The 21415-nt window shown below is 42.1% G+C and overlaps 3 protein-coding genes across 7 annotated transcripts in view; 1 reads left to right on the forward strand and 2 right to left on the reverse strand.

Moving 5' to 3' along the window:
• The window catches only part of LOC121589015 (synapse-associated protein of 47 kDa), a 29037-nt gene extending 12848 nt beyond the window's left edge, over positions 1-16189 (reverse strand). The window contains exons 1-4 of one of the 5 annotated variants that reach the window (XM_041907569.1): positions 16063-16189; positions 12638-12842; positions 8171-8443; positions 1914-1925 (exon numbers count right to left, since the gene is read on the reverse strand). In XM_041907569.1, the coding sequence (XP_041763503.1) occupies positions 1914-1925; positions 8171-8443; positions 12638-12842; position 16063 (491 nt within the window). In that variant the 5' untranslated portion in view covers positions 16064-16189. Of the gene's footprint in view, positions 1-1913; positions 1929-8161; positions 8444-12637; positions 12843-16062 lie in introns of all 5 variants that reach the window. The other 4 variants (XM_041907567.1, XM_041907566.1, XM_041907571.1 and 1 more) reach the window with 4 other exon arrangements.
• A 272-nt stretch (positions 16190-16461) lies between these two features.
• LOC121589309 (zinc finger CCHC domain-containing protein 10) lies at positions 16462-18078 on the forward strand. The gene is made up of 3 exons (XM_041908103.1): positions 16462-16818; positions 16907-17068; positions 17165-18078. The coding sequence occupies exons 1-3, from the start codon at positions 16781-16783 to the stop codon at positions 17721-17723; spliced, it is 759 nt and encodes a 252-aa protein (XP_041764037.1). The 5' UTR covers positions 16462-16780; the 3' UTR covers positions 17724-18078.
• On the reverse strand, positions 17944-21048 carry LOC121589308 (DNA replication licensing factor Mcm2). Its single transcript, XM_041908102.1, has 2 exons — positions 20888-21048; positions 17944-20796 (listed from the first exon to the last, which is right to left on the reverse strand). The coding sequence occupies exons 1-2, from the start codon at positions 20891-20893 to the stop codon at positions 18100-18102; spliced, it is 2703 nt and encodes a 900-aa protein (XP_041764036.1). The 5' UTR covers positions 20894-21048; the 3' UTR covers positions 17944-18099.
• Between the last annotated feature and the right edge of the window lie 367 nt (positions 21049-21415).

Here is a 21415-nt window from a genome sequence, read left to right on the forward strand (position 1 = left end):
ACATTAAGCACGATAAAGATGGATGCACGATAGATATTAAATAGAATTAGAAAAGAAAAAACAAACAGCAAAAATACGTATCAAAGCGGAACTGTTTTCTTTGCCACAAAAAGTAAACAAAGAAAAAGAGCAAAAAATTGATAAATGCATTCGAAGAGTTTCTTAACTCGTACATTCGATAATGTAATAAAAAAGAAAACAAATTCAACACGCAAAAAATTAACGCAGCTTTGTGTAAAGAGGTTGTCAGTGTGTAAAGTGTGTATTGTAAAAAAGATGTAGCATTTGGAGCTAATTTCAAAATGTGAAGAAATAGAAGAAGGTAAGAAAGTGGAGGAAATGTGAAGTACATAGTAAAAAAATTGTAGTTAAGAGAAAATGCGATATAAAAAAACGAACAAAAGTCGAAAACTTTAGAGACAAAAAACAACAGCCGAAATTGCTTATATTGATGAAAATAAAGTGACATACGAGAGACTGAAAAAATCAACAACAAACAAAAAGCGGTACAGCTCAACGTTGTAACGTTGAATTCCAACAAATTGTGTATAATTGTGTTCGAATACAAGTGTTAACAGCAAAGTGTAAGAGATACAAAGAGAGGGAGAGAGTCCTGATTAGAAAGGGTGACAAGAATTATGGAATATTTCAAATACAGTTATATTGTGTGTATGCATATGCATGTAAAGGAGCAAAGATAAATATGGAATCTAAACTAGATTGAACAGTTTTTCATACTATCAACGGTTATATTAATATTCAAAAATGCTATTGGAACTACTGTGTTGAAGGGAAAACTTAACTGGTGTTTAATATAATTTCCTAGGCAGTATAATTCAAATTGTACGATTGTAACGATATGCAAAAACATCTAAGGAAAGCCAAGACTAATAACCGCATGAAATTGATGCGAATGTGAGAAATGGAACAATTCAAAATGTTTTCATTAAGTTTACTTATGTTGTTAATATATCTATTTGTTTTGTTTTCAACAAACATTGTTTTTAGGCGACTATTCTTAGCCATTGCATAGCCATTCAGTATCCGCGCATGCGATTAAGTAGGATATAGTACTATTTTATGTTCTGATAAAAGGCATTCTTGGCAATATGGCAATGACACTCTTTCTGAATTAAGCAACAATAAATAACGATTAACTGGATGGCAATTGATGGGTAGCACTTCAAGTGGGACATGGCGATTGTTCAAATTAGCAGAAATTGCTAATAAAATTTCCCAGTCTATTTCCACGATTCCAAGACATGTTTCGTCTGTGAGATGGTAAACAAAAGAACACACAAGAATAAATAAGAAAAAAAGAAGGCGCTAATATTTCAAATGCCAGCAATAAATCCAGAATCTTTGGAAACATTGTAAAATTTCAATAATGCTTAAATCATCTTATCGTCGAGTTTCCTATTTCCCGGTGCTGTTAACAGCATTAGTCCCTATACCATCGATTAAAGTGCAGTAGGAATTGATTTAAAAAAATAAATGTAAAATCCGCTTCATCGATGCTATGGTCATGCACAAACACCATGTAGTGTTGTCTGGTTAACATTTCCCGAATTCCAACACAGCCAAAACAGAGTGGGACGGAAAAATCAAGCGCACAATCCAATTATCGGCCACAAAACAAACTGGCACCGCACAGAAGACAGCAATTGGAATGTGTTTTCATGTAAGTTTAATATGTTTTTTTTTTTTGCGACACAAATGATAAAGAAACAGTCCAACAAAATGTACGCCAAGCACGATGATTAACATATCATACGGAAGATGCGGTAACACGGAAAGAATAATATGGACTTAAAAACGAGAGCAGGAAACAAAACAGCCATCAAGATTGGAACGGAAAAAGGAAACGGAATAAGAGCTTGAATGTACAATACGGAAGCCACAATCAACTCTACCTTTCCTGCGGCCTGCTGACGATACGGGGTAAGACAATCAGAGTTGCAGAATGTGCAGAAAGTGACAAGGGAGGAAATTAAATACAATTTGAGTGAAAGGAAGAATATTTAGCCCACAATCTTGACGTTAGTTATTTAAGTTTAGCTCAGGCGAATGATTTAAAACAAAGGAACGTTTTCATATATTGCAAAGTATAATTTACTCGCTGTTTTCAATTTTAACAAGCTTCGAATAAGATTTTCATATTTATTTTTTTATATAGGATCGGTTTATGCCGTATTTTACTCACGGCAGCCCAATATTTTAAATAAACTGCATCAAAGCTCTACCATTGGAAAACGAAACTCGCTGTCATTAATCAATAGGAGTAAATTCTTCATTTTTGCAGGGACTTTTTTGACTGGATTATAGCATTCATTAGTCCATCAGTCTTTGCTACGAGGGATGATCCGGTTGGGAACCAATTCTGTTCGATCTTGTAGATCATCTCGACACAACTATATATAGACCACCGAGTCGCCCTATGAATTAAATTATTTTAAACAATACCATTCTGGACGAATTTGGTTGAAATTCAGTCACATGTAATATATGTAACGGAGCTTTCCTGTAAACCATCTCATAAATGTATGGCTGCATCGCAACGAAATGATACATAAATATCCTCTTCGCCTACATAAAAGCTGACAGAATGTGTTTCAAAGGGTTACTGCTTACATCACATGAAGGTGGTTGTTAAATGCTTGAAGAAGAAAACAAAAACTCAGCACATGACCACTATTGTAATGCAAGATATTTACATTCACATTCGCAAAGGTCATTACTACGCCATCTTTTCTATTCAACGTCACACAGGCGGACAACTCCGTTGAATGCTCATTTCCACTCAAATACGTTACTGTCGAAACGGGAGACGCACATCAAAAAAGCTGAATTCGGAAACTCAGGAAGGATTTCATTTCTACCCTAGCAGGTGGGTAGAGAACAGTTTGAAAGGGTGACGCGATGAATTGCCATTTACTGCCTTACTACCTTTCCCCAACTGAAATGAAAAATTTCTACAACCTCACAATACAAAAAGCTGACGTGCTCAAAAAGTGGTAGAACACAAACCTTCGAAAAGCAAAAAAACACCCACACACGCCACAATCCATCAATCCCCGGGTTGCCGGGGTTTGCCGGAAAGTGTTCAAGGTCGAGAAATGGGGATTCGATCCCGTTCAATGGGTTGACATTTTTCGAGTGTCCCTCCTTTCGAAGGACACACCTTTTGAAACGCTGCCACGGCACAGCAGCAACGGCAGCGGCATACAAAGAACCGCTGCGAACGAACGGAAGCGATGAAAGTAATCCCGATACAATTCGGTTCGATAAACGATTTAAGGTGGATCGTTTTTTGGGATCATGTTCTTTGTAACGCTGTAGTGTAGTGTCGCGTTGGAATTATTTTTTTTTCTCTCTCTCTCTCTCTCTGATGGGACATTTCAGCGAGGATAGGTGCGGACAGGCAAATTGCACCCGATTGAACAGAGGATTTACATATGTAGAACTATGGTAAATACACTCGAAGAAGCTTTTTGCTGTGCCCAACAAGTGGGTTAACCATCTACCTTAAGCTGTACATACACGTAAGTGTTCTTCCGATATTTTCTGTATTTTAAGATTAAGGAGCGCAAGGCCGAAATATTGTTGTAGATGAAGAAATAAAAAATGGATTAATCAAATTTGATAATTTTGGTTTACTAAGATGGCTAATAAACATTATGTTCTAGTGATTATCAGAACCATTATGGCTGTATACCCCTTACAACTGTAAGGGTTTTACTCTTAATCATCCGTTAATTAAACGATTTTGTTTATTTTTTTCATCAGAAATGGCCTGTACCACATATCAGTGCAAGTTCACCAGGATTGGTCATACCGTCCGCCACTATTGCAAATTAAAAAAAAAAGAACACAACAGCCAACAAAAAGCTGTAATGGTGACCCAACCTCATCGCATAAGACATCATACGAAACCATCAAAGCGACCCCACAAGCAAAACACACAAGTGAACATTATTACCAGGATTTAGGAATAAAGTTCATTTTTTACGAGCAATAATTGCCACCAGCTTTGATTCCGTGCGTCCCCGGTTATAAATAAGAATGGTTTCAAAATCGCACTCCTTCTGCTGCTGCGGGATGCATTCCGCCAGTTGCTAGCAGTTGTCACATACTGATGATGAATGATAGTGGTGCTAGCCAGAATGAACTTGAGAGTGAAACGTGTACAAGTGGGGTTGGGTGCCTTTTTGCTCGTCGTTCCGTGTTGCTCTATACCTTCCCCGGTTTCCGAGTGGTACGATAGCCATACAGCGGATATTAACGTTGCGGTGGAAAGTTATATATTCGTTTCACCCAGTGCTTCGGGGGTTAACATAAAGTCCGTTTTGTGATTCTGCACACTTCACACTCCTCTACTTTTGCTGTGTGTAGTATCAGCTGGTGTTTTTGTTACTGGGATTTGTATTGTAGTTGTTGTTGATGTTGTTATTGTTGCTGTTATTATTGTTGTTCGTATTGTTGATGTTGTTGTTGTTAGGGTGTTGGATGCCCATCTTCGCAATGCTCTCTGGCCAAGTGAATGGAAGTTATGAAAGGAACGGTGATGTGTTAAACACAAGTTGAAAAATGAACTAACAAATCGTAAAGAGAAAAAAAACAGGATAAATGTTGCGACAGGCAAAATAATGAAATAGAAATAAACTCTACGAATGGAGAAAAACTATCAAAAGAAAACTAATAACAACAAATGCTTGGCAGCGGGTGGTGTTCCGTGAACGACTGGGCTGCTCCATCTGCGTAAAAAATTACCCATGTGGACCAATATTTTTTTTTTGTAATTTGTTTTGTGTGTGAACATAAATACCCACAAAATGGGTAATATTCAGGAGCAACAGACGAGACATTTCACTCATATATTCGGTAACACACACGTCCCGTCCCGTCTGTTCTGCTCCTGTCCTGTTTGTAGTTGGGTATGAATGTGTGTTGGTGGATGATGTTTTTATGCGAGAGAGAGAGAGAGAGAGTGCGTTAATTTTGAAAACCAATAAATTTAATGAACGGTTATGAATTATTTTACACACTAAACAAATATTACTTAAAACTAGAGTTCAAATGGGCCATACACAAATGAAGAAATTTTCATGAGATATATATATAGAGATCGATTAGGATATATAGTAAACTTTTTGCATTTTGTTTGTAGCTGTTATGACTGAGATTGGTAGTTGAGGTCGATTTTGTATTTCTTTTTCCTGTTGTATTGAACAGAATAATGAACAATTTGTTATATTCGGTTTGTTTTGTTTATGTTTTTTGCTTGTTCTTGTCTAGGATTATTTGTTACTAGACTTTTCGTTGCGCAAATGAAGCTACGGAGCTTAAAAGTTCTACGGAAACGTGATCGATTATACATAGCATGAAAGGCTCGGGCCTATATGTTGAGCTACTTGCAAAACAAAGGGATGTGCAGATCGAGAGAATAAGTTGTACGAGTTGTTGGATGTTGGTCGATTTGAGCTAATGATGAGCTAAGCTGAGAAGACTAGTGGTTAGTTCAAAAAAACGTTTACGTGATCGCTAGTTCAAGGGTTGAATGGGTTGATGTATGCATCAAAACGAACAAATGAATACAATACCACTAACAATATGATAAACAGTGATAGTGAACATTTGTGGTTTGTTTGATTTATTATTGCAATTGCATTTAGAATAAGAAAAACAAAAAAACAAAAAACCAACAAGTGGGGAAAGGGCGCAAACGGCAGTCGAGCGTAAAAAGTGCTAAATTATTACAGTTACAGACAATTGTTGGTGAAAGCAAAAGTTAAATTAGCGAAGAAGATAGTAAATATTTAAAAATATATAAATACGAATACGAAGGATAGGAAAATTACACACACACAAACATACATACACAACAAAAACTACTACTTTAAATTCATCTCCCTACACTGACATGCTGTCTGTTAGCAGAACAACAATGGTAACTATATAGTTTCATACTCTCCTCAAAATCCTGTGTCATAAAACCCTGTATCTAACAACACTCTGCGTTGCTTTCTTCATTTATTGCAGAAAGCAAAAAACGATACAAAACAATCCACAACGTGAGGCTTGTGTGTGCACTCAACCTCGTGTAGATTGGTGCTCCCGGCAGAAAGAGGAGGGCATCTAAATTAATTCACTATTTCGCATCACTCCCAATGACATTCTCCCACGCCAGCAATCTGTCAGTGCCAGTAAATGGCAGACCTGCAGCACAGCAGTCAAGCCAAGACAGACAGGAGCAGGATTTGATTAGTGTTTTAATGCTTCGCCCGGCAGGGAACAAAACAGTAAACAGACGTTCATCTGCGCCTTCCCATTTCGTCTGACCAACCAATAGCCGCTCCAGTTCCCGTTCGCTAGCCTATCGATTCGTTGTAACTGCGCCTACCGACATATTGCAATGTCGGCCGCAACACGATCGCCACTCAAGCAGCAAGGGCAGTAAAGGAAAGGCGAAGGCAGCATAACAACTGACCAACCAGAAAGGCACACTCGAGACGGATGTGACCGGAAGTTTAGCGAGGCCGGAAACGACAACAACCGCCCGCTGGTGTCAACGGTGATAGTGGTGGCACACTGCATGGGAAACTGGTTACCTCTTCCAGGGTACGCTAACGTTTTGCAGACCGTTGTCAACAGATTGTACAGATAATTGGGTTTGGGGTTTTTCTACTTCTGCTTCTCCTTCTTGCTTCTGAATCGATGTATCGTGCTGCATGATTCTGATCCCGATGTGTTGATTTTCCTTTTGCTTTTCCCAGTACCACGCACGTTAACTTGCAGTTAGAGACTTCATCGTAAAAAGCCCTATACTATCATTGGGCTGCTCTGCGGGAAATCGGCGTTTAGGGAATATCGGACTAGACGAACTAGAAATCAAGCTGAATGATTTCATTAACATTTTATTACACACCACCAGCCGGTCAACGCTGCCCAAGCTGCCACACGTCGTTAGTCGTCGCGGGGGAATGGTTTTTATGCCCGAATGGTTAATTTCCCCTGATCTCCGGATATGCGTGTTATGAGTTCACACATCGGATTTGATCAAATTATAGATTGCCAGCGTAACACGACAAAGTACAAGACGTTGTCTAACTGTGATGCACAGCTGACATTTTGCAATTTCATGCCTTGTATAATGTATGCACACTTATCGAGAGCTAGACAATAGAACATACTCGATTACGCGATGGTGCAATTTTAAGTAACTAAGAACTAAATTCTAACAGAAAATTTCATGCCAACATAACTAACCTATAAGCCTCATTTGGTGAATATCTTTAAGGCAAGTTTAGTGAAATCGTAAGGGAAGACAGATTTTTTTTTATTTTGAAGAAACTGATAGAAAAGAGCAATCTTTGCCATGACGATTTTGCTTGAATTTGTAGATCTTTAGAGCAATCAGGTCATTAACCTGCTTTTTCTTAAAGTAATACAGCTTATTTTTAGATGTGCAAACGCAATTTAATTCAAACACAGATATGGAATGTGAGCAAATAAACGTAAGAAGAGAGAAAGCTACGTACAACATTTATCTATATATCTAAGAACAGAAGAACAGAAAAAAGTTGACACAAAGCGGCATATTAAATGCTAATCATAAAACAAGAATTTTAAATTTAATATAGTGGAGACTCTATTATCTACTAAAGGAAACATGTAAATAAAACTAAACATAAAATAAGCACATTTGACCGCTCTTTAGTATTTTTAGCCTTTAAAATTGTTAACTCTACGGAGGAATTACTAAGACACTAGCCAGTTAGTTCTTGGTCGAAGCAATAAATATGTAAATAAAATAAATCAATGTCCAATTTTTAAGGAAGTGCCGACAAGGTGGCCGATGATGTGGGTCAAATGCTAGGCAAAGAACATGCTCAACATTTTTTATTCGTAGTATAATAACTACAGAACGCTATTTGTGTTCTTTGACTGTCCAGTGTGATACACTAAAACACCGGCATAAGATAACATCAGTGCTCTCTAAAATCCGATCGACATAACCACTCTGTCCATTATTGCCCGCAATTGCTCTCTATTATTGCGTCTGTGACACTATCCAACTCTCGTTCCTTTTCTCTCGCCCTTCATTACATTCGTACTGCGTGGGGGATTCAAATTTCAATCAATTATGTATAGGCCCATTTACCTAATATACCTTGACCGGTCCTCCTCATCGGCAGCATCCGTCGAGCCGGCAATACCTTGACTAGCCTTCTCGGGCGACGTAACCAGACCCTCGTTCGTGATGCCACCGTTTTCGTCTGTCTGGTTCGCCTTCCGCAGCCCTGGAATCGATGGCATCGAAGGCATCGCTGGCATGGCGGGCATCGAGACCGTCGGGATCGCTGGCATCGAAGGGATCGAGGCATTACCGAGCCATCCCGTCACCTTCGACGACACACCAGAGAAAACACCTCCTTTGGTTGGGCTGTAGGGGAGGGAAGAAACAAAGATTGAAGTATGAGAGAAGAGGCAGTGATTGGAGGCACCGAAAATTGGTTGCTGTGTGGCTATAAATATAGAAGAAAAAAAATCCATGAGAATCACAATCGAAAGTAAAATATAAAGGATAGATCGATAAAAAGGGGGAGGGTGAAGTTGAAACCATATAAAAAACGTTTACTACTATCACCAGCATCTTTCGGAACCAAATGCCGCCCCAAAAAGTGCTGAAGTGTGTCTAAACTTTCTATCAACAAACAAAGGCGAAGCTAATAAAAATGAAATGGAATGAAGACATTATGCAGTCAATCTAAAGCGCTTTTAAAAGGTCGGACAAATATTTATACACAGCATCGCACCGGAATCTCGACGCCGGAAGCTGTTTGCAAAGGCCAAATGGTGAATCAATCAAACGGTATTGAACCCAAAAAGAACAAAACACATACACAGCACACTATTATCTTGACCGCTATGCAACATTTTTTCTTCTTTGAGTTGTACTACTAATAAACAAACCAAATAACAAAAGAATTTAAATAATAAATTTACCTAAAATATAACACAGGAAAAACATCACAATGCCCTCAAGGCTAAAACCAATTAAAACACAATGAACAAAAACCCTGGCACAACCTTAGGGACCAAAGCAATTTAAACACAACAAAGCTGTCCCCATGCTACCAAATTTATCGGAATATCAATAGGCCGATAAATCATCAGCAGCAGTTTATTGATTGTAATGAACTATTGCCTATTTTACATCCTTCTAGCGATATCATCAAGCGTTAACGGTTGCTCACCGTGCCAAGCATTGTTCTATGACATCGCTCTTTTGTCTCACTTTTTTGCTGCTCTATAATCTGTTGTTTAATCTTCGCCGTTTTAAATATCATCAAACAAGGCACGTACCCATAAGTATCTTTAAATTTATGGTCGAAAATCAATGATCTGCTCAACCAGCCAGCCAGCCAGCCAGCACACATCCATCCCATCCTGCAAGCCGGAACGGTTTCACAAGCTTTGCTGGGTTCGCAAGCTCCAAATGATTCAAGAAGCTTAGCGTAGTAATGTTGAATCTTACTGTCGCTGTCCGGGCATAAGTACTCATGCCCAAAATATTCCAAATCGAACATTCCATTCACTCTCTCGCGGACGTGATCATAATCGCAAATTATGTTCACCAATCCTCCTGCCATTACATGAATTGCCGACTCTTTGCCCGGAATGGAAATTCGGAAATCGATTCCGTTTCAATCGTCTTACGAGTCCACACAAACATATACGGGTGAGGTAAGATAGAGTCATGCATTTGAAATTATGTATGTTTTATCAATTAGAAAAGAGCATCCTTTTATGGTTCTAGTAATAAGGTAATATTTCCATATTTATATAGCACAAAATAATAAAAGATGTGTACTGCACTGAAGTAATAATAACCCACCTATAGAAAAAAAACATCTCTTTTAAAATAATCAAAATAAATGGTAATAATAGCAAATTACCAATAAACTCTGATCATAAAAATATATTCTATATTGATCCCTAAACTGAAAAACACCTTGCGTCTCCATCGGGCATTATTCTGAGATTGAGTATAAACCAAAGTAGATAAAAATGTGTACATTATTGATTATTCGTATTTCTTTTTAATGGTTGATTGAATAACATTTATAGTGGAAGTCTGATTTTTTTTTGTTTGAAAGGTCTGGTAAACCTCTCTGGTTTCATATAGTCTCAAGTCTGAAACTTTCACACGTGTTTGTATATGACACGAACATTAAAAGACTAATAAAAAATTAAGTTTTATTAAGCGTAACATTAGATGGATATTACAATATTACAATTACAAAACCATATAAACAATAGTTTAATGTAAAAAATGGTGCTATTTTTTTTAAAGTTGGTAATTTAGTTGCAAGTAGGTTTATTAGGCGAAATAAATGTTTTCGTCGCTGGACAAACCCATTAAACATAGAACAGTAGGCAAATGTAATGATGTGTTGTTAATGTACTATTGCTGCTTATCAGCAAGAAAACGATCCATTTTTATGCAACCCCGATGGACGAAGAATGCGGAAATCCATCAACGCATGGCTGAGACGCGATACGTCCTTAAACCTTTTGGGTAGAAATACAACAACCACTGCTGGGCAAAACATCACCATTTCGGCACTCTACTCATAAATCGGCTCACGGTTCTACCTATAAATTACGCTATTTCGTATAAACGGTGTTGTTGAAACCGGCCAGCTCACTTCAGGAAAAAGATCACCTACACGACTCGAGTGGGACTCGCTTTGCTTTTGATAGCTGCCAGTTACATAACTTTTCTACTGTCGGTACGAAACACCCAGGAAGAACATCTTGTACCGAACAGGGCGATATGTCCTCCTTTTTACTGTCACCCCATATTGGGATACGTTGGAAATATATAGCGTAGAACGGAAATGAAACAGCTAATAATACTCCGCTCATTCGATGGGCACACAGGCAATCCGAAATGGCTGCAGCTCAACGACCATAAACGGTCGCAATCGTTGTTTCTGCTTCATCGTGCCTCGCACAGTCGACAAACAACACGACAAGTGTGAAGGAAAAATAAAAGGAGCAAACGGATTATCCTCCATATGAGATAAGGTGAAGCCATCCGTCCGTGCGGGATTAGTTGACAGAGGTAGCGCTTTGTTGAGTTTTTTTTTTTAAAGATAGACATAGCCTTTTTTGTAGTTATTTTACATATATTTTACTCATACTGTTTAACTTACAACATAACTCGTAGATGAAAACAACTTGCTGCATATTACAAATTGTGAGAGATACCGCTGACAGACTATCTGCTGTGGGGATTTTGATGGAACAGGATTTCAGATTTTTCGAGCAAAAATTATCATCCCGAATTTAGATTGTATAAAAAATCAGATTTAAAATACAATTGCACAACATACGCGGAAGACGGAGGACGATAATGCCGTATCGATTGCGTCACGAGAAACAAATATACGTCATAAAAAAGCAATAATTTGATAATAAACTTGCCTGACACACGACTGATGTACTCAAAATAATGTAATTTATTTTCGGCGAAATTTGGAAGCCATTTTTCGCTACACGACATGTAAAATGCTGGATATTGGCAATGATGCCTGTAGAATCGGGTAATCTAAAATCAAATTTGATTTCCCACAAGTGTGAGTGTATATGCGTATATCATTTCAAACGTGCTTTTTGCCTGAAGTGGCAGCTGCTATTTCCTTCAGTAGCCATCAAAATATTGACGAAAAAAGCACTCAAAAGTGCCCTTGAAACGCTTGGAGCAGATAAATCAACCGAACTGATGTGACGACGCATCCAGTTCTGCCTGTTTCTTTCCCTGTTTTTTTTTTTTTTTTTTTTTTTGTGCAGAATTAGAAATAGGTATGAAAAAAGTAAAAAAAAAAGTAGAGATGTCAACACAAATTTACATCAAACAATCCTGACAATTTAAGGATGGAAGGAGAGATTTTTTTATGAAAAACTTTGCTGTTCTTCATGACACCATTTGTGACCTATTTTCTGACTAAAATATTCTCAAGGTAAGGAGAGTCCGTTTCTTACGCTATTGTTCCTAAAAGTAACAAAATGAACTAAATACAAAAATCTAGTTTGAAAATAAAAAGTATTTTTGTTAGTTAAACACTGTCTTTCCTATGTACAAAAGCATACGCGTACACGCATAATACTTGGTTGGAAAATGTCAAAATTCGAGAAAGCTCGCACGTGAGCAAAAAATAGAGCATGTTTAGGAGCAACTTTTCAAAGAGGACAAGAGCATATATAAAGCGAGAGAGAGAATGAAAAGCGAGAGCAAAAGTGCAATACCACTGAGCATACTGCGACTGAGGCGAAAATCCAATTACATCTTTACCCAGAGAGCCAAACACCATAACGACGACAGTGGTTTACGCGAGAAACCCGAGTTGGAGAGAAAATTTTATGTCATGTGATTTGAATTTTCCACCATGAGGAAAATGCGGTTCTAGTAATGAATGCCTTTGCAAATCCATTATGTTGGCTTTTGACGCATATTAATACTAGTAAAATAGCCTCCATTTCCTTCGCAAGCTCATTACACGACATCTTTTACAATAATGCACCAAAACTGCTCCGTTTTTTGTTGTTGTTGCTTTTGTTCATTACTCACCTTTTGTCACCACCATCACCACCCGCTGCAGCGGCAGTTGCATCTGCTGGAGCTGCAGTCGGCGCTGCGGTAGCACCGGAAGTAGTCGCTGTCGCAGTGGTTGCAGCCGAGTTCGGGGGTGTCGGGACTTCCTCGTCCTGCGGTTCGCCCTTAGCCGCTCCAATCCACGAGGTCACTTGATTCGTTAATCCGGAAAACATGTTCACTGCAAACAAGGGTAGGAAAACGTTTGGATAGGGGTGCTTCTTCTTACTACTACGCTCACGGTTTAGCTACGAATGTGCAGGGGATGGTGCCAAGAAACGGCTTGCTAATCTGATTTTGAGCCCTTAAAGTACCCTTCAATATTATTTTGCCCAAAACTTCCTCCACACCCGCTGTCTATAGAATACCGTAGTAGTAATTGTCGCACGTTCACTATACAAAACGTCATTTCCTGTATTACAAGTGAAAATACAAAACTGAAGTTCTTTCGCTAAACTGACTAAAAGCTACCCTTCATATGGTGTCGATTTCGTAACGAAATATGTACTAAGATAACTTGGACACGTTACGGTTTGCAGGGCTTGATGAAAACCAACTTCAGCACGTTTAATGATCTCCTGTGCACGGGGGGGTATAACTCTATTGCACTACTGCACCACAGGCTATTTGGATGGCGTGATGCAAAGGATCAAGCCAAGGACATACGATTTTATCTTTAAGGAGAACACACACCTCACGCCTGTATCTGTTCAATGGTAGCAAGAACTAGACTGGATGCTGCTACCGAGATGACTTTACTGTATTGGTAATCCTATCTTTTCCTATGAAAAGCCAACGCAATGGTTACTTTGCTACTGCCACGAACAGAATGTATGGCTGTACATCTATCCGAAGCTTGCGTGGAAAAGCTAGAGAGCGAGAGAGATTTCTCCCTGCCATTTCTCTGATCCTAGTGGTGGAAATTCTGTTTCTTTTTCTTCCTCCTTTCACTGCAAGATGTCTATTGTTCGCGCGCCACGAATAATACAAACACACGCCAACGCATACTCTGGGCCCGAACCTCACAGAGGCTCTTGCCGATCTTTCACGACGGCGCGCCCCAGAGAGCGAACGACAGTCTGAGGACAATTTTCTTTTCTTCCCAACGAGGAAGTTGTCCCCGAAGCTCCTGTTTCAACAAATACCGGCAATCGGCACGGGAAGCGTTAAGGAGGCAGCGACATGCGAAGAAAGCTTTTTGTCCCTTCGTCGTCGACGACGACATCCACCAAAATTCTCTATTCCGTCGTTGAAGTTTTTCACACCATGAACACCGCACACATTTATACACCCACACACACACACACTCGCACACCTATACACACACATACACACACACACACATCTATGCACATTCACAATTATTTCCCAAGCAAATAAGGGAAGATTTATTACACCAGAGTGCTATTTCGCCTCTAAGTGGCTATCTCGATATGGAAAAAACAACGAAGATGAACCATAAAAGGAACCGTTTTACACAAAGGATTCTATGCTAGGGAGCTCTACAAAAAAAACTTGCTTCAATACCAAACTCCACACTAATCGTGTGCGCATAACTTTACACTGAGAAAAAAGTCAATGGGAAAAGTTGCAAAATTTTGTTTTTTGATTTTGTTTTCCTATTGATTTTTAACCACTCGATCCACACACACACACACACTGGCCGTGTCACAATCACACATGCGAGGAACATATGCGTTCTTCCTGTTCGATCTGTTCGATGATAAACTCATCACCCACAGTACAATGGTATGGAAGAACGGTTGCGATTTTTTCAACATAAAATAATCGAACAACTAAGCCTATCGTACCGTTACTATTAAATCCGGAAACGACAGTTGAGGAGATCAAAAAAACTGCTTCCGTTCACTGATACTGGCAGTCAAGTTGGCTAAATCGATTTTGTTAGGTCTGTTCCAACAGGATTCCGAACAACGAATAAACTAAGCCGAAGCAGAGCAAAACCCCACATCCGCTGTGCCGTCGGCCGTGTATGTATGTGTATGCGATATCCTGTTTCGTCCTTTTGCACGTAATTTATGCTGGAGAGCTTTCAAGTGCTTTCCACCAGCATTGCGCATTCGCTGTTGATGCTGCCCCAATCGCATCGATGAAAAGCGTCACATGCACGTTGGGGCATGCACACATGCGGACGAAAAGCTCTGGACAGCTTCACGAACACTGTTTCACGGCATGGAAGCTTTACGGAAACACGAACCATTGTGCTGGCATTTGGGACGGTTTGCTTGCGGAAAGGACGCCAACTGGAGCTATGGTGCGGAGCAGTGGTGTTCACAGAACCCAAAATACTCCTAGAGTGTTCGCCCCTTCAGCGGGAACACTATGAATCGTGCCACATGACATGCGTACTACGAACGGCCGAACCGATCGAACTGTGATGCGTGTCGCGCTGAAAACGAAAAAATAAGAAAAGAAAGCAAGAAACAGACACAGCGAAGAAAGTTTGGAATGAAATGAATTATTAGCCCAATGACACGCTTTAGTTACTGCGGAGCTGAAACATCTCCAACCTTTGCCGGTATTTTTATCAATGAAATCGAATATTTTGTAACAGTGATGCTTTCTGGCCATTCAGACCATTAATGCCAATGCAATGCTGGTTAATAATTCAAACTCATTCGCCACCACATGAGAGCATGATGGGCTGAACGAAGAATGTATGTATACAATTGGCCACAGCTTGGCTGTGTCGTACATGTGACGCGCGTGTTGTGGGCTACATCCATAAATAATCCTATTATTACCCTTCTGGAAGCTTTCGGCGCAGATGAACCATTCACGACCAGCCGTTTTCAGTCGCCAGCTGTTCGAATAACGTTAAATTGTGTGTTAAATTGTGCGAATCTCCTGTATATCGGAAACGTAATACATGTTCTATCAGCGATATGATCGATCGAGCGAATGAACACAACCGAAGGTTTATTAGCAAATTGTTTAATTTGATTTCAAGCCAATCGATAACCGATAGGGGAAATGAAGTTTCATACAATGATGAGCTAATGAGCTTGAACGAACGGTAATGATGTGTTAATCATACCTCTGTTGAGTATCCTACATCACCACGTACTTACTGCACCATGGGGCTTTAGCGTCTATCCTTTAGCTATCGACCCTTCCACCCCACACTGCTAGAAAAGCTAGCATCGAATTCTTTTTCGGTCGAGTCGCTCGGAAATGGAAGGAAAGAAAAATCAATAACGGTAGGAAGCAACCGTGCCCATCCTGGTGGAACTGTACATAATAACTGACCAGCTAGCTGCAGCGACGTTGGCTGTGCGTAAAGCTAATACTAGAGAAATATTTGCAATTATTGATCCGTGCCTTAGGTGCTACAGTTATACAGCTACACCCTACGCTAAGGATTGTTTGGAATTTCATACTTTTCGTTGATTTGTTTGATTTGCGTTGGCCAATTTTGCTCTGTCCCACCAACACTCTCGATCACACCCCCTGTCGAATCGGAATTTCCTGCTCAGGAAATCAATATATATGTCGCTGGCGTTAGGCGCTTACACGGTTGCGTGTTGCTGGTGAGACAAACGGATGTACGGAAACACTTTACTGCACCTTGCAACTTGCAATACGCACTGAAACGTTTGCTGTTTTGCACCAAGTGCACCAGAAAAGCCACTCTTCTTTCTGCTCACGAACGTTTCGAAACGCACAATGAAAACAACTTTTGTACAGCTCTTGATAACAATGACAGCTGTTTTGGGTGGCTGCGTTTATACTGTGGTGTCACAGTGTGTACGCGGAATGACATACGTGACGTGGTGTTTGTTTTCTAAAAATCGTTTCAATTATTCATTAAACCTTTAATAAAATTATCCATTGTCATCCTTTTTCCTGCATGTTTTTTTTTTATCTAACTTCCTCGAAACAATTCCGTTCAATCGCGTGTATTGGGTGGATGTTTCATGCTCATATGCCCCTTGCATGTACCCAGTCCCAAGTGACAGCTAAATGGTCGCCTTCGTCGTCGTGTATCGGAAAAGCGCAAACGTTGTTTACCAAATGAAAATTTAGGATATTCCGTGCTTGCCGGCAAGACAACAAAAAAAAAAACGAGCGTATCGAGCACAGTCCGAATCGTTCAAAATGCATCTCGGCGCACAAAAGCTAGCTCTTAAACAGAAGTAAGTTTTCACATGATTGCCCTTTTTTCCTTGGCGATCTGATGGCCGATAACAATTTGTGTTTGTCTCCTTTTTTCTACAACTCCAGAGAAGCAAAACTTGCGGCTGCATTTCCCAAAGGAATACGGTGTCAGAAATGTTTGGAATTTGGCCACTGGAGCTACGAATGCCAAGGCAAACGAAAGTATCTTCATCGTTCATCCCGTACCCAGGTGTTGAAAAAGAATTTAAACAAAATTGGCTCCAAAAAGTAAGACCCGGGACTGTTTACCAGATACATTGCCGGCATCGATGCTAAATTCTTATAAAACTCATTTTCCTGTGCATTCTATGCTTTTTTTTGCAGTGGTGATGCCGCTATGGGAACTAAAGAATCTTCGGATGCAATAAAAAACAGCACAAAACCGTCGTCCGGCGGGGAAACTAAGAAAAAGGCCGCATCCGACGATACATCCGATAGCAGTGACGATAGCAGCGGCAGCAGTAGCAGCAGCGACAGTAGTGATAGCAGCACCAGTAGCAGCGATTCAGGTAGTAGCAGTAGTAGCGACGATGGCAGCAGCTCTAGCGATAGTTCCTCCAGCAGTAGCAGCTCTAGCGGCAGCAGCAGCAGCAGTGATGATGAAGCTTCCTCCTCGGAGGATGACAGAGCAGCGAAGAAAAAAGCACGACTAACCAAGCGGAAAAAGGCCACAAACGGAAGCCAGAAGGCTGGAAGCGATAGAAAAACGAAGGAAAGCAAAAAAGACACAAAAAAGGGGAAAAAGGTTGCAAAGGACGATAGTGCTAGCAGCAGTGCTAGTGATAGCAGTAGCAGCAGTAGCGATAGCTCCAGCGACGACTCTTCTGCCTCGGAAAACGAGCGTAAAAGAAAGAGAAAACGGCGAGCTAAGGAGGGCGAATAGTGCAAGTTGCCCTGATGATAACTTCCACACACACGCTGCTATCCCGCACGGCTAAAAGGGCGGTCTCCTTGCTAACGATATTTCTACCCTAAATGCCATGAAATTGCTGAGCATCATCTACCCTTGCGGTGAAAGGTAAGTATGCAGTCCCCGAATCTACGTGTAATCCCCCTCGACATACACACACACGAAACTATCTGTTCTATGTAAGCTTAAAATGTCAGGATGTCACACACAACACACATTTATTATTCGTAAAGTATTCCTTACCATATTGTACAAAAGCGTAAAATGAGAAAATGTGTAAAAGAAATAATGATGTAAACGTTAATAAACTTTAGCCGACTTAAAGTTAGTTGCGCAGAAAGAATGAACTCTACGGCTCGGCTGCTTCCGGAACCACCTGGACGATCACCTTCCGTTTGGCGTCGTAGGTGAACCCATTCTGTCGGAACAGTTCGCTTTCGAGGAATGGTTTCAGGTTAAAAATGTCGATCGCCTTCGCCCGCTCGGACAGATCCCGCTCCATCACCTCGACCACGGTGGTTCGGGGCCGCTCACCCTCCGCCTGCTTGCCCCGCCGTCCGGCCTCCTTGCAGCGCTGGTACGCCAGCTGGTCGAGCGTGAGCTGGCGAAGAATGAAGAACAGCAGCTCCGAATGGTCGCGCTGGAACGACAGGTACTTCTGGAAGGTGGCGCGCATCTTCTTCATTACGCTGAACTTTTGCGCCTCGATAAAGCTTTCCAGCATCATGCGGATGGCCATGTTCACGTCCACGTCCTGCACCGTGTCGCGCAGATGCATCCGGGCGTGGGCTTCCGACATACGAATGACGCTCTCGATGTGGCGCACCGTGATCGGCAGTGATCCGGTCGAGAGCGACTCCTGCCGCAGCTGCGAGTACATGTTAGCAATCTTGTCCTGGTCCATGTTCGACAGCTTCGGATGGACGTTCTCCTTCGCGTACACGATGTACTTCTTCAGCAGGTCCTGTGGGATCTGCATCGTGTCCTCCGGTTGTGTGTCGGGCTCATCAGCCTCCTTCGAGGGATGGTGCTTGATGTGCGAAGCAACCACGAACTCGGCCAAATGCTTATCCTGCATCGGATCGAACTCGTCCTTCACCACGCACAGGATGTCAAAACGCGACAAGATCGGTTCGGAAAGGTTCACGTTCTCCGAGAACGTCATACTCGGGTCGTACCGTCCGCCGATCGGGTTGGCCGCAGCAATCACCGCACAGCGGGCCTGCAGCGACGTAACAATGCCTGCCTTCGAAACCGAAATCGACTGCTGCTCCATCGCCTCGTGGATCGAGGTACGGTCCTGATCGTTCATCTTGTCAAACTCGTCGATCAGACAAACGCCCATATCCGCCAGCACCAGGGCGCCCGCCTCGAGGGTCCACTCGCGCGTCGTTGGGTTGCGCCGTACGTACGCCGTCAAACCGACCGCCGAAGCACCCTGGCCCGTGGTAAACACTGCCCGCGGTGCAATCTTTTCCGTGTACTTCAAGAACTGGGACTTGGCCGTTCCCGGATCGCCGCACAGCAGAATGTTGATATCGCCGCGGATTTTGTGCTTGTTGCCCGGGTTCTTCGATTCGCCCCCGAACAGACACAGCGCTAGCCCTCGCTTGATGTACTCGTGACCGTAGATCGACGGTGCCATGCTCTGCGTGATGCGATCGCTGATGCGCGGATCGCGGCTCAGACGCTGGATTGTCGAAATGTCCTCGTCAGTCAGTGAGGCCACCACCTGCTTACTGTCCTTCACCACCAGATGGTTCGCGATCAGCACCGTTGCAAACACCGGGAAGCCCTGCTCCGTGTTGAGCGATCCGTCGTAGTTGTTGGTGTAGATGCCCGTCACCTCAATTTCGTCACCCGGTTTGCACTGATCGCACAGATCGGCCAGCAGCACGCAATCCTTGCTGCGGGGTATGCGTCCGGCCGGAATTCTTCCCGGAGACTCCTGGAGCGTGATCTTCTGATAGTTCCGGTACAGCGTCTGCTCCATGTTGATCGAGAACGGACCAACACTTTGACACTCGGGACAGGAGCCGGGCTTTACTTCCGTGTTCTGGCTCTGCACGAACGGTCCCAGCACGTAGCCACACTTCACGCAGTCGTACTTGATGACGGAGAGCTGCGGCAGCACACCCGTCGTTGCCGTGACAACGCCCAGTGTGCGCACAAGCTGGTTCAGGTGAAGCTTACGGAAGGTGCGCAGCTCCTCCACTAGCGGAAGATCGGAAATGCGCACATGAATCTCGTTCGTCACACGCTCGTACGTCGGGTACAGGCTCAGCACCATCTCCTTGGCCACCTTGTCCAAAATGTCGAGCATTTGGAAGGGCGCTTCGGGCAGGAAGTACGCCAGCACATGCTGATTGTGCGCCAGGTCTGAAAACGACACTACAAAGCTCGAATTGTTCTGCTCGCACATGCGACGAATGCGCTCCCGGTACACATAATGGCCCTTATCATCGACGAAGGTGCGCAAGAAGCTGTTGAAGCGGTTCGAAATCTCTGTCCGTGGGCCCAACATTGACACCCACTCCTTGATGCTGTGGCCCTTTGTGTCTTCGAGGTTTTCAATCGATTCCACCATCTCGGCGTCGGTTTCCGTTTCGGCTCCGATTTCGGCAGCCTTTTCAGCGGCACGCCTTTTGGCCCGCGGGATATCGTCTTCGTCGTCGCTCTTGTCGTAGAACAGATCGCGATGATCACGGTGCACTCCGGCATCACGGTCTCGCTTGCGCATCTCTGCTTCGGCCGCAGCACGATCCGCCTGCGAGATGTCGCTGTACTCTTCCGTGTCCAGATCGTCCATATCGTACCGGTCGAGATGGGGCGCAGGGCGATAGTCTGCCTCCATATTATCTCCAAACAGCTCTTCCCCGTCCGCCTCTTCCTCATCGTAAATCTCGTCACGTACGGTAGTGTCGCCAAGAATTTCTGCCTCATCTTCAAACGGCTCGAAATCGCCGACCGGAGAAGTGGCCCCGGACCGGAAGTTTCGTCGATCCATATCCGACGGTACGTTTGGTGCTGGGGAGCTTGGTGTATCCTGAAAGTGTGTACAGGCGCTCATTAGAACCATCAGTATATTGACTTTAACCGTCTAAAATGGCTTACGATTTTGAAACAAAGCTACTTACCGACATCTTTAGAAGTGTTAACAAATCAATAAGCTGCTAGAAATGGTAAAAAATAACGCTATAACGTGGAAAATAACAAACAGCACAACAGAAACAGCTCTACACAATTTGTTAACGCCAAGCAACAAAACGAATGCGCGCGCAATTTTGACATGCGTCGTAGCGGCTGACATCTGGAATAAGACCTAACTGGCAAACGAGCACAAAATATCCCAACGGCTGACGATAAATACCGGAGAATATCCCACTATATACAGGTAATTTAAGGGTATATTACACGGAAGGAAAAATGTACATCTGCTACTAGAGTAGCGCGGTTATTGCGTTTTGAAGAATTACCTTAAATAAAAGAATTATTTGAAATTACATTTGCTTGCGCTATATTTGATAAACTGGCATTTTGGATTGAATTTGATGGAGATTTTTAATAATGTATTTTATAAATCTGGATGACATCGAAACAAATAGAATTCAGCGTTACTCGAATATCTATAGGAGCCTGCCCAAATAGCCAGAATTGCTTAAGCA

Source organism: Anopheles merus, chromosome 2R (genome assembly GCF_017562075.2).
Source record: "Anopheles merus strain MAF chromosome 2R, AmerM5.1, whole genome shotgun sequence".
Lineage (NCBI taxonomy): Eukaryota > Metazoa > Arthropoda > Insecta > Diptera > Culicidae > Anopheles > Anopheles merus.